Source organism: Zonotrichia leucophrys, chromosome 19 (assembly GCF_028769735.1).
Source record: "Zonotrichia leucophrys gambelii isolate GWCS_2022_RI chromosome 19, RI_Zleu_2.0, whole genome shotgun sequence".
Taxonomy (NCBI): domain Eukaryota; kingdom Metazoa; phylum Chordata; class Aves; order Passeriformes; family Passerellidae; genus Zonotrichia; species Zonotrichia leucophrys.
This window is the reverse complement of record NC_088188.1, coordinates 9554662-9568117: the sequence shown is the minus strand read 5'-3', so window position 1 is coordinate 9568117 and position 13456 is coordinate 9554662. Positions and strand designations below refer to the sequence as shown.

Below are 13456 nucleotides of genomic sequence, written 5' to 3'. Positions count from 1 at the left end.
AAAACATGCAATTGAAACAATTTCCCAGCTCTTTTTAGAACAAAATTCTGTTTGAAAACTACATCAAGATCTTGTGGCTTTCTGCAGCACTTTGCAGCATGGTTTGTTGTCATAATCTCAGAATATTTTGAAAAGTATACACAATTTGGAACTGTGAATTACAGTGTATATACTGAATACTAAGTCCATTGATAAATGCACCAAAATTCAAGTTATTGCCTAAATGTGAAGGGGTTTTTTTTTTGCCATTTCCAGTTCAGATTTGTGTTTGAGACACGACCCCTGTGTCGGAGGCGTGCACGTTGGTGGCTTCATTCCCCTGTCACCCTTTTTTTGCAGGTACAGGACATCTCCTTCAGCCACGACTGCCGCTGGGTGGTGGTCAGCACGCTCCGGGGCACCTCCCACGTGTTCCCCATCAATCCCTACGGGGGCCAGCCCTGTGTCAGGACCCACATGTCCCCACGGGTGGTCAATCGCATGAGCCGCTTCCAGAAGAGCGCGGGGCTGGAGGAGATCGAGCAGGAGCTGACGTCGAAGCAGGGCGGGCGCTGCAGCCCCGTGCCCGGCCTGTCCAGCAGCCCCTCTGGCTCACCTCTCCATGGTAAAGCCTCTTCCTTCCTTCCTTTCTGTCATGAGCATGGTATGCATTTCATAAAATGCGGAGGGGAACGTATGTGGCCCGAAGTTTAGAATCCGACTAGCTGAGGGCGAAAGGCCGACGCCCCTCTGCAATTCCTGGCCAGCGCCCCTCAGCGTCTGAGGGCCTCGGGCTGTGCCTCACACCGCTGGTATTGGGGAGGAACGGAGCTGACCATTTCCCGGGGGTTAAACATCGGTTTATTGACGGTGATGCCGCATCCAAACACCGGGAAACCATCCAGGAAAAAGTTTTTTCATAGGGGGTGAAAACAGGATTATAAAGCAAGGGGGTAGGTACAGACAGAGCCAATCAGGAAAGGTGAGGGGATGAACTTCACAGAACTGACACTCCATGGAGACCAATAATCAAAAGGTAAAGGAGGTGTCCTGGGACCCCAGCCAGCCACCATCTCCAGAGAGGAGAAGGTTCTCGAAACCTGGGAGGAGAAAGGGGGTGATTGACTGGACAGGGAGGAAACAACTTTCACTTATAAGGGAAACCAAGGGGAGGAGCAATTACATATCGGCAACTATGAATAGCAGTTGCTATAGCAACTTAGCTGACAGGCTAGCAGTGGCGGGAAAAACTGGGGGAACGAAACCATTTTACACATAATAGGGGAGAACAATACATAAATTGGGGGAATAACACAAGAAACTTAACAACACACTACCACAATAAAATGCTGTAGATATTGTGCAAAAATATGTTGTATATACAGATACTGCAGGAACGAGCCAAGGTGGAAACGCTGCGGAAAAATCAGTTCTAGTTTTGCACTTTGCTTTAAGTAAACAGTCCTATCACAGATGTGTTAATAATTTCTACTCAAAACTGAAAGGTTGGAGGTCTTCAGGATTCAAGTTTTGTTTCCATGTAGCACACAGGCAGTAAACTGGTCTGTATTCAAAGAATTTTATTGCCTAAAATTCTTGTTGCTCATTGGCCTTGATGATCACAAAGCACATCTGGATATCTACAATAATGCTGCTTGAGGAGAAATGTGGGAACAAGGCAGTGGGGAGCTGATGGCACAGATTTGTGTCTACTTTTTGTGTGTGTGGGGGAACTATGTGACAAATAATATATAAAGGTAAAACAATCTGTAAGAACTGATCTGTCCATCCTGTTCCTGTGGTGGATGTGCCTTGGAGGAACTTGAAGGGTGTGAAGAGGAGCTTCAAAAATGTTCAAAAATTATCAATGTCACAGCTTTTCCAGTTTATCTTTGCTTTCAGCCTTCCTCTTTCATGGGGTCTGTGCTAGAAGCTGTTTTGCTTGCATTCAGGATTTGCTGCATCCTTATGCCTCCTTTCTGTTGAGAGTAAGTCACAAGTTCCATGGAAGTGGAAGTTTGAATAGCAGTTTGTTTGGGGTAGCCACCCTTTTCCAGTCTGAGAGTATTAAAAATGGCCAGGAACAGTCCCTCTGCCCTAATTATGAGTAGGATTAGGAGCTCTTGTGAAAGCCCAACTATGTGCTGGGCTTTCTGCTATAGAGAGAACCTTTGTGGGATTTCTGAATCAAAGGAACTGCTTTATGACTTGGTGATTATTAAGGGAACCAGACTTGTCTCAGAACAACCCTCTCTATTTTTGCCTCTCTTTGGACTCCTCTGAACAAAGGTTTGTGCGTGGCTGTTCTGGAGCCATCCTCTTCTGCCTGGAGCCACTGGAAGGCACCCAAAACGTGCTCTGAACTTTCTTCCTCTTTGCAGCCAGTTGTGTATCCACCATTTCACTTCCTCTCATCTCTGTACAGCAGCTCAGCCTGAAGCAGGCTGGGGAGTGCTCCAAAGTTTGCTATGGCACATCCAGCTTCTTGTAACTGTGAGCATCATGGCGAGGAGAGGAAGGAACTGTCAATTTGTGGCTATCACCCAGCCAATTCTATTTTCTGTCCAGGGAAATTGCAGTGAGTTGTTGCCTTTACAATCCTCCGAGGTACATTTGAAGTTTTGAATAGATTTGACACTTTTTCAAAAGAAGAATCAGCAGTTTCAGGATGCTCAGTGGTGGAGGTGGGGGACAGGAGTCACAGAGAAAGGCAGCAGCTTTCAGGGGAGTGTTCAAGAGTTCTGGGCCTTCAGTTTGCAGATGTCTGTCTTGAAAGATAATAAATCAGATTTCTTTCAAGATCTCTGTGCAGCCATCAGTGCTTGAAAATGAGATCTGTTTAAACAAACAGCTCCACTGGAAGTCTGCACATGGGTGCTGAGAATTAAGGCAGGAAGGTGCCTTTGATTCCTGGAGGACTTCACTCAGATTGTGCTCATCACTTCTGCAGGGCAGAAGTTGGACACGTGCTATGATTGTGTGTTGGGAACTTGCAAAGCTTCATACCAACGTTTTCCATGAGAAAATTTGTGGGGATTTGTAGAGGAGTTAGCACAGATGCCTTAAAAAAATCAAGGAAAGAAATAGTTGTGTTTGAAAGAGTCCATTTGGTAAAATACTGTAATATTTTCAGTAATTTTATTGCTGCTTTTTCATTTCAGTAATCTTTCAGTTCCCCTGGCTGAAGGCAGGCAGGATATTGAACCCTATTCTAAGCTTTTTATAAAAAGCCATTTATCATCAACTTGTAAAAGACCCCTGAAGTTCGGGGCGACTTTCAGCAGAGGGATTGTGTGTGTGTGTGTGTGGCAGCAGGATTAGGCAGAGACCGATGATTATTTTAATTTGTGAGCTAAGATGTGTTTACTCAGATTGTAACAGCTCCTTACCATATTATAATGTTAAATTATTGTTGTTTGGAGGAGTCCCGGCAGTCTGGTGACAGAAGTGTAAACGAGTACTCGAAACTGAAAAGAGCAGTTCTGGGTTTCATTCTTTGCTTTACTTCTAAGCTCTGCAACCCTTGGTGAATTTTATTCAGCTGATTTTGTCTGTCAGCTCTCTGCTGTGTGACAACAGCAATAATCTCTGTGTTCCCTGCGTGTGGAATGACTTTAATTTTGCAGCTTTCTTCAAGAAGAATAACTGTTATGTTCCTTAATCACCCCTCTAAGTGCAGATGATTAGAATGGAAATAAAACCAGAGACCATGTCCTGGAGAGCACCACTGCTCTGGGACAAGGTGTTGATTAAGTGACTGATTCAGAGGAGATTGCGGCAAACTGGAGGATTTTTCTTTGTGGAGTCACGTCATCACGATTTTCCTCGTACATCTTTTCCAATTTTCAGTAAACCCTACATTAAAAAACTGCTTTCAGTCTTTATGCTGATATCTGTCTTATCTTCCCTTTTGCTTAGCAATTGTAACTTATTGATAGTAGCTTTTGTTCTTGTAAATATTTTCAGTGCTCGGGCTCTGTCGTGTTTTTCTCACTTGTTTTTTTCCTCCTAGTCTCAAAATGAAACTGTTTGCAACTGTTTGTGTATATAGTAGCAGGCAATCTATTTACATTGTGTTGGAGCACCCTAGGACTGTTTACCCACACAATGTCAGCCTTTGCTGGGGGTAGGGATGATTTCATTTCCAAATGAATCATTGTTTGGCTTTGTTCTTTCCAGCAGAATGAAGTAAACTGTTAAATAGAGGATGATAAAGAGATATTTCCTTTGCACCTTTTATAACCGACAGAGATTTTGTTTGGGCTGTTCTGTCTGTTAATGCAGCGAGGTTGTATTTTTGTCATTCCCTTGGATTGCCAGAGCGTGTTGTCAGGAATATCTGAGTTATGTCGGGATCCTTTTATGGTCTTTTACTATTATAAGACTATTACAACATCAGTTGGTTGTTGGGGTGAACATTAGGGTAAAGTATGGCCTTATGTGACCATTTCACTTGTATAAAATTGGGTTTAGGGTCCTTACCTGTCTCACAGGTAGGCTGTGAGGATTAAGGGATGAGTTGTTAAAGCAGAGCAATGCCCTTGGTGTTGCAAACTTCTCCGTGTTCTCTTCAGGACACTCATGAATAGCAAGGAGCATTCATTTTAGCTGTAAAAATGCAATGCTTTACTTGGACAGTTGAAAACTACACATAACTCCAATTATTTTAATCCTACAAATTAAAACTTACAGAATGTTATTGGTTCTTGCACCACCAGTAAGTGAAATAAAGTCTGCAGCTCTGCTCATTCGGTTTTCTCTGCTGTTGGCTGCAGGAATTTCCAGCACCAGAACAAATAATAATCCAGTAAGTTAACATTGGATCTACAGCTACACATCCACACCTACTAAAAATATTCCATAATAATATGATACTCTCTGAATTTGCCTTGCATTTCATTGGGGATTGAAGTATTTATTTATTTGCCAAAAAACTGTTCATAGTACGCCGTGGTTCTGTTTCAGATTTAATACCGACGCTGAGAGGGAGTATATAAATTTAGAATTATTAAAAAACCATGTTGTTCTCTCTACAGTGTATTCAGGCTTGTATTTATCTCTTTATAAATATTTTAGCATGGCACGTTTTTCATTGCAAAATCTTTTCTAAGTTTAAAAATCAAAAGGTTTTCTCTTGCTTTTCCTTCATTTTTCACAATCACAACATGATTAAAATCCAAGCGTAAAACTGGAAGTTTGATAAACATGCAGCCTGAGATGCTTTACATATTTTCATGTTACTTTTCACTATTTCCCAGAGTGAAACTCCTTTTACTAGAAGAATTCTTATGGGAAAGCAGAGTTGAAAGGACTGACATCATCAGCCCTTCCTGAAAAACAGATTGGTTTCCTTTAAGTAACACTCACTTAAGAAACCACCTATTTAGAGAGAGGCAGACAAAAATAGTTTCAAAGAAAATTAACTGTATAATAACTTAAAGCACTGGAGGGCAGTTCCTTCACGAAACGCTGAGAACACGAGCTGACAACGGTTCTTGAAAAACTCTCTATTAAGTTTAATTTTTCTTTGTAGCAGTTTGCGTGAAAACAGCAGAGCGAGCTGCAGCATCGGCCCGCATTGTTTTATCGTCCTTTTAACATTCCTATTTATATAATTGTCGTGTTTCTCCACAGCGTCACACTCGGTTCTTTTTTAATTTAAGCGTCATTTCAAATAATTCTTTTTGCAGCTCCGTTTCTTAGCGCAGATTTCGGCCCGGCCGCGCCGGCTCCCTCAGCGCTCCCGCCTCACGGCCAGGGCCTGCAGGGGGCGCCCTCTCCCCGGCCATGGCGCCTCAGGCGGGGCCGGCCCTGAGGGGGCACCCGGCGTGGAGCCGCCGTAACGCGGACAAATGGTGGCGATGAGAATAAACCCCTCTCTTTTTCACTAATACAGGCACTGAGCTGTTTGCATAGGCATCGTAAATATTTATTTATATGCAAATAGAAACCCACCCCATTCGCTGTGCTGCCTGAAGCATCGAGCGTTTCTCTTCACACCTTCACCTGAAGTTTCTCTTCACGGTTTTAAGGCAGTTGAGAAAAAGCCCAAAATTAATTTACCTGGTGGGAATTTTCTGCTAGTGACTTTTAGACACCATTGTGTGACTCTATGATGATTCTTTCTTTCTTAAGCAGTCCCGGTGGTGGTGATGGAAGGTCCCATATGTAGGGCTGGGAGAAGAGGTGGGAAGAGCTGGAATCACCACCAATTTAGGAATTGGCCAGCAGCTAACTGGATTTTAGGAAGCTGTGTTTGCTGTGGTTTAGCTGCCTTTTTTCCCCTCCTCCCTTTTTTTTTCTTGATAATCGGTAGAGAATCAGTGGAGTGAAAGAAGTGGGTGGTGTATTTTGGATAGTTCCTGAAGTGGAAGGAAAAGATCCATTCCCTTCAGATAAGTAGGGAAGTAGACTGATAAATTCTGTCACAAGGGAAGTTCGTGTCTGAACATCAAGTGTTTCTGAAGCAGGTTTTTATAAACAGCGCAGATCGAAGACTGGGGCATGTTTGTGTTGATATTTGAAAGAGAAGTTTCAAATATTCCGGATAGATTGAAAATTGAAGGAGACGGACATCAGAAGGGAATTGGAGCTCTGGAGAGAGGGAGTGTAAAAATCTATGAGTGATTTAGCACAGCAGATGCTGTAGCAGTGGTCAGAGCAAACTGTTTCAGTAAGGTTGTGGGTAGACAGACAGAGGGGAAATAATCGGCAGCACACAGGAGACTGTGATGGCAGAGATGGATCATGAGGTGAAGGGAAAGGGGAAGGCAGAGAGGAGTGGGATTACCACAGATGTGAGCGTCCCACTGAAGTTTGCCTGTCAAGATGGATGATTTCAGTCTTGGTAGCATCAAATGGAAGGAAATTTTGAGAGGGTCAAGTGCTGATGTGTCAGAGTCAGGTACTGAGGGAGTCCACAAAGTGGTAACTGGAATTTTAAGTGTTTATCTGAAAAGGACTTACTGAATGACAGTTTGTAATTCTATGGTTATTTCAATTGTTCCTTTGATTACTCCCTCTTAGTTTACAGTAAACTCATGTTTTTCCATCTGCAAATCTCCCCAGCTAGCCAGGTACATAAAAAACAGGCTAGTGCATTTCCTTTTTGTACACTGCAAGTAATAAAGACATCCTGCAGCTGATGCAGTGCTTTGATCGGGTTTTGCAGTTGTCAATTGGAAATTGATAAATAATGATATGAATGATCTATGACAAGGAACATGCTCGACTTTACATTTTCTCAGTGCCACAGTTCAGAGGGTTAGGTACACTTGTGTACAGCTGAAATGAGTGTGATCAGCATAAAAGCCATCATTAGGATTGAGATTTGGAGTAACAGTGCAGCTGAAAATAGTTGGTCACTGAAGGAGTGACGCAGGAAAGATTCTCTGCATGGTTCATGGCCAAAGCACAAAGGGGAAAGGCTGGAATTAGGTCAGGAGAAGAGTGGGCTAGCGCAGGGGAGACACTGCAGTCCAGACATTTGTTGGTGGGTCAAGGAATGTAAGTGGTTCAAGGGAGCTGCCATCAGTGAAATGACAGAAAGTAGCTTTGCTCACCTGATACAAGCCTGTAATATGTTGGATCAGAAGGTGAGAAAGTAGAATCTAGAGTTTTTCAAGAGACTGTATCAGCTGAAGGAGGAGGTTTAAGTGTGGAGGGTGTTGCGTGACAAGGGAGGTTTGGCATGAGGGAAGGTGAAAGCATGTGAAGCTCCGTGTAAGTAACCAACGAGGGGAAGGAATGGGGCAAGAGCTGGTGGGAACAATCATTTTATCTGATGGACATGCTGAGTTCAAGCCCAAACACCTTCCACTTCCCCTGGCCGTGGGTATTCTGGGAATCCAGGGCTGCTCCCTGGTGTCTGCAGCCTGAATCAGACTTTCTGTCTGTATGATTGGTGATGGATTATGCAGTAAATGGGTGTTGCCCTTGCTGGCCTCTTTTTTTTTTTCCAGTTTATTATTCTTAAGTAAGGCATTTAATCAACTGTGCATCTTTGGTAGCCTGAAAAATGTAAACACTTTATGGAAAGAAACGTAAGCATTAAGATTAGAAATAAAATATACTTCTATCTTTTAAAAGGTTTATCTTTACCCTTAAATATGCTGATTGAGCTTATTCTTTTTCGCTTAGCCCTCGTGGGCTGTTAAAATCAGTTGCTTTTTCCCATCTCAAGGAAATGCATCTTTGACACTTCTCATGACCTGAGTCACGATGCTGTCACGGAGCCAGAAAACATCCTCAACGGTCATGGGTAAAAGAGCAGAGCTGCCAAGGGTGTGTGGTGGGTGCAGGAGGGACAGATTGCTTCAGTTCCTATCCTATGGGTGTTTCAGACAAGCCATTTATTATAATTACCCATGGATATTATTATCAAGTTCTCAAATGCAGTGGTTCTCAAGGCACTTTTTTTTCTACATAACTTGGGATAAATCTCCTGTATTCAACCGGGATTGAATTCAGATGTGAAAATATTTGTTCTTATGGTTGCAACTGGAGGGAAAATAAGGCAGAGATGGAAAGGTGAGGATAAAAAAATCACAGATGTATTAACATATAGTTTATCATTAAAATAAATTGTAGTTCGCTCAGCCCTTTGGGTAAGGGGCTGCCATTAAACTTCCCCTATCTCCTCGCTGAACACATTTGCACACAGAGATGTCCTTCAGGAATTCCCAGCCCAGTTAATTTTGCAGTTTCTTTGACCAGCAAATGAGTTTTTCTGACTGTGCTGTCTCAGTACAAAAAACATTAAGCTCATAAAGATAATTTTATTCTGTATCATTTGGAGGAGAAGTCTGAGACACCAAAACTTTCCAAAGTTTACAATGCTGAAGCATCTCGGAGTCGTTCTGAAAGAAGGCTTTGAATTGAAGTCTGTGCTGATGTGAATTATGATGGATGGACACAACGAGGGGCAGCAATAGTGCATTCTTGTTTTCTCAAGCGCTTCATCATTCACCAGCAGACAGTGTTAGCAAAATTCCCATGTGCAAGAAATCGGAGCAGCAGAGCCTCTCCCCAGCGCCCGGAGGCTGCCTGCACGATAACCTCATTAGTGCACTGTTAGTCTGAGCTCACACAGTCCTGTCCTCTCCAGAGTTTGCAAACCCCAGCCCAGAGCTGTGGTAGCCACAGCCTGTGGCCCAGAGCTGCCTTAGAGCCGCGTGCTGGGGAGGATGGCACTGCTCCTTCGGGCTTATTTGCAGCACACCGTGCTGCCATACCTGTAGTACTTGTAAGAAACGAATCCTGCACTGTTCCCATCAGTGGAGAGCTGAAGGTGCAAGATCTGTTTCAAAGAGGATGGGCTTGGCCCTGGCCTTTGCTGGAGAGGACCCAGCAGAGGGTGGCCAGATTGGCTGTTCTGGCTGGTAGCACCATCTGGAACAGCCCAGCTGAGGCGTTGCTGCCGCTGCCTGCACAGAGCCTGGAGCCAACAGCTGGCAAACCAGTTTGGTTGGGTTTATTTCGAGTTTTGCCCATACATGGACTTGAGCCTTGCACAAACAGTATTTTTAGTTAAATAAGTCCTGAAAGATGATTATTATGCCAGATTTGTGTGTGTGATGGTGGAGGGGTTGTTCTCTAAGGAAATCCATCTTTGTTCAGGTAGAGGCAGCAAAGGGGTCATGGGAGTTCCTTCTCTGCTGAGCACAAGAGAAGATTACTGGGTATCAGTGAGTGGGACACTTCATAACTGAGGGACAAAGTTCCTGAAACTGAAGATAGTAGAAAAACTCCAGAGGGAGGAAGGGACTGTTATGAGGCCATGTTCAGATTTTGAGTGGATGTTGCTGAAGTTCAAGGAGCTGGGGTGAGAGGGCAGGGGACTCTGTCCCAGCAGTGACCGAGACACTTGGGCCGGCGCTTGTGTGTCTCTGCTGAGCACTCTGACTTTGGGGCTGTCACCATCACATGCCTTGCCTGGATGCAAGCAGAGAGCAAGCTCTGCTCTCTTAGGGTGACCGTGAGATTTAGTGCAGCTGTGTTTCCAAAGGTTCCATATCAAACGGATTTAAATGTTACAATAACAACCGGCTGCGTTATTTTCTCCCATCCATTCCAATGGAAGCAAGTTAGTGATAGGTTTAGCTCCGAGTAGCTACTTGATATGTGTACAGGAGCTAAGACATAATATTCCTCCTTTAATGGGTCTAATTGTGCTGGAAATATTGAGGGTTAGGGTGTGAAATGAGTTTAAATTTGATAGGACACAATTCAAGGAAATGGCAATGTAACTTTAATTGAGAGGCGATCGTTAACTAAAATAATCCATTTCCTGACTTTTTCTAGGAAAATGTCTAGCATTCTACAAAGCAAGATAACACATGTTGGACTGAATAAAACAAAACATGAAAGCAGGAGCCCACTTTGGCAGTAATTAGGGCTCGTGGTGCTGGGTGTGTTTCCCGTTGCTGGGTTTGTCTGTCAGGCTCTTCCAAGGGCTCTGTGAGCCAGCATTGCTTCCGCTGCCTTCTCCGCTCGGGTCACAAGGCAGCGTTTCTCACCAGGGCGCTGCTGTTTCCTCTTCCGACTGTAGTAGATTACAGATTATACTGGAACATGTCTGAGGAAAGGTCAGAAACGAGGGTGAAAGTCTTGGAACTGAAGCTGGGAAGCTTTCCATTCTCATCCGGGAAACTTTTTGTATTGAATAAAAAGCAAAGCAAAATAAACCACCGCATCCATGACACTTCTGGTTTTCCTGCTGTTTTTTGCCTACCAGTTAGAGAGGATTTTATTTCCCTTGCATTATACAATTAGGGAATGTTTAGCTGAGGAATCCTCAGTGTTACACTAAACAGAAATAATGGCCAAACATGGTTAATTTTCCTGTAACTTGGCCTCCACATGATTGCATAGCCTGGAGTTACTGCATTTTTATTTACCAAATTATAGATGTTTATATGTAGTGTTAATGTCAGTAGACTTCGTGGTACCCTTTGAAATGGAGTCTGTTAAATACTGGAAGATATAAAAGCTAATCAAGTAGGGTTTGAATTTTAATGGCACTGCATTACTAACCTTTTTGTATTGGAGTAATGGAAGAAAAATGGAAAAAATCAACATAGAAGCATTTTATTATAAGGCTGAGAGGTGCTTGATACCACTTTAGTTTTTCAAATAAAGTGTACAGAGAAGCTAAAATCCTTCTGATCATTACTTTCCTACCAGAAAAAAAATTGTCTGGGCCAAGTCCTCTTTGCTTTGCTCACTGACAGTTTACACCAAAGAAAATCCTGCAGCACTTGGAGACATGTCATACACAGGAGCTAAAAGGATTTAATTTCAGTTTCTTGATAAATTGGTGTTTGCATCCCTTAGGTATGAGGGTGTAGTTTTGGTTTTAAGCTTGGCTGTGATTTAGGAGTTCATTTCCATGCACAAATGGGATCTGTGGTACCGATAGATTCAAACTCATTTGAAATCAGATAAGAAGTGATTTGCTTGCATTAATGTGGTGCTGTGCATGGACTGAAGAGCAGAGTAACAGAGCTTCCTCCACATCATTCTTTAGGATCCTATAAAGCCTTTTTGCCACACTGTGTTGCTGCTGAGTGCAATCCTTGGGGCTGGGGAATGTCCCTGCCAAGCTGCATTTGGATGTCTGATTGTGTCCTTAGTAGTGCCAAAAATCAGGGTGTTCTGCTCCTCTCTCCTCAGAGATGATCTCTGACAGCAGTGCCCTCGAGTGCTCTGCTCAAACACTGACCAATTTGAAATCTGGCCTGAATTCATCAAGGCTCTTAGTTGATCAGAAGAGGACATGTAACTGTATTAATTGCTTTCAGTTGTTTGATTGCTTTTTGAGCAGTGTTAGAAGCTTGCAAGTCTTGAATGTTTTCCCCTTGATGTAGCTTTCATTTCTTATCCAAAAATACAGATTGAAAACTTTAAAAAGTGTGATTTGATCAAACGTTTTGATCTCATACAGAGTAACTTAGAGATGTAACATCTGAGGTTTGTGGAGAGCTGAGGGTGTCTGTGCCCAGGGGTTGAGGAGGGCAGCGATGCTGTGGCACCCCCAGCCTGTCCGGCCATACCTGGGAGAGCTGCTCCTGATGGCTTTTCCACAGGTGTCCAGCTTTGTCAAAACCCCCTAAATCTTGTGAAGTTTATTTTCCTTATAGCATCTGTATTTTATAATGGTGCTTTTAATTTGTTTTTCCTTTGTCTGCTGGGATTTCTTTTGTCCGGCCCTTGCAGGCCTCCCTCTTTTCCTCGCTGGAAGTGAGTCTGTCGGTGATGGCCGCTGTGGGAATTGAGCTCGGCCCGGCCGCTCCCTCCCTCTGACAACAAAGCCCATTGTTGTTTGCTTTCTTCACTTTTATCCTCAGCTTAATCCATTTCTCCTGTGAGTGTCAGTGGAATAAAATGTCTGGAAAAGAGTGGCTCAGGTTTGGGGGGTGAGATGGTGGTGGTTTTGCAGACTCTCAGCAAACAGGTCCAAACCCAGTACGTTGGGTTTTCTGTGTCTCAGTAGGCAATGTTTGCCCAAGGTAAGGCTGCATTTGCAAATAAGCTTGTCAGACTCCAGAGCCGTGGCATCCTCAGCTTTTTTGAAGTCCCTTGGTAAAATTAGTAAGAGATTTACCAGTCTAGACTGGCTGTAATGTACAGCTCCACAGCTCTGATATGAAAATCTCCTCTATGGCAGCCCAAGGAAAGACAAATCCTTGACCCCGTGCCTTGCACGGGGTCCTGAGGGCTCAGGGTGATTGCCAGGGGAAAGTGCCTCCTTCCTTGGGATGCTCCACTGGAAATGATCCTTGAGAGGACACCTTTGCCCTGGAATTGTGGTGCTGATGATTGATGGCAATAAAAGCATTCCTGGGCTAGTCTGTAGGGTGAGATCTGTGTGTGTCAGTCTCCAGCCATTTACAGTTAAATGCACTGTCCACATGTTGGGAGGTAACTTGAGTTCAGCCTTCTGCTGGATGAAAAATCCTGGATATTTCTACCAGACTTAAACTTTGGCTTATTTGTTGCTTGTCCTTTGACAGTGAATCAACAACGGCTGGAGCTGTAGAAATAATGTTGATGCTTGGCTGCATTCTTTGTGCTCTTTTGGCCTGATCTGACTGCCCTGTGCACACACAACTCCTGTTTGCTGCAGGAGCTTCCTACTCGGAAGGGTTGGAGAAATGAAAGGGTGATTTTTGGGATTCCTGGATGGATACAGCAGCACACCAGAAAATTAGGGGGTTTTCTTTAACCTTAATCATGCCCACCATCTTAATACTATTGTAGTCAGATTTACAAGAACAACTTTCCTGTCAAAAATAATTTTTCTCCTCTTTGTAGCATTCCAACTTTAAATTTTTGACTACTATCACTTTTAATTACAATTTTTGCAGTGAAGCAACTGACTGTTGCAGCAGAAAATGCAGGTTGGCAGGCAATGGTTATTGTGACATATGTTTGGTATTTACAGCTTTTCCATTTGTCACAGCAAAATTTTTTTATC

At 43.4% G+C, this 13456-nt stretch overlaps 1 protein-coding gene across 12 annotated transcripts in view; it reads left to right on the top strand.

The window, feature by feature from the left end:
• Positions 1–13456, top strand: part of BCAS3 (BCAS3 microtubule associated cell migration factor) — a 303942-nt gene that overhangs the window by 82022 nt on the left and 208464 nt on the right. For all 12 annotated transcript variants that reach the window (XR_010442392.1, XM_064729260.1, XM_064729257.1 and 9 more), the window contains one exon: positions 340–604. Coding sequence is in view for 11 of the 12 variants with exons in the window: in XM_064729260.1 (XP_064585330.1) it covers positions 340–604 (265 nt within the window). In the remaining variant the exon portion in view is untranslated. The remainder of the gene's footprint in view (positions 1–339; positions 605–13456) is intronic.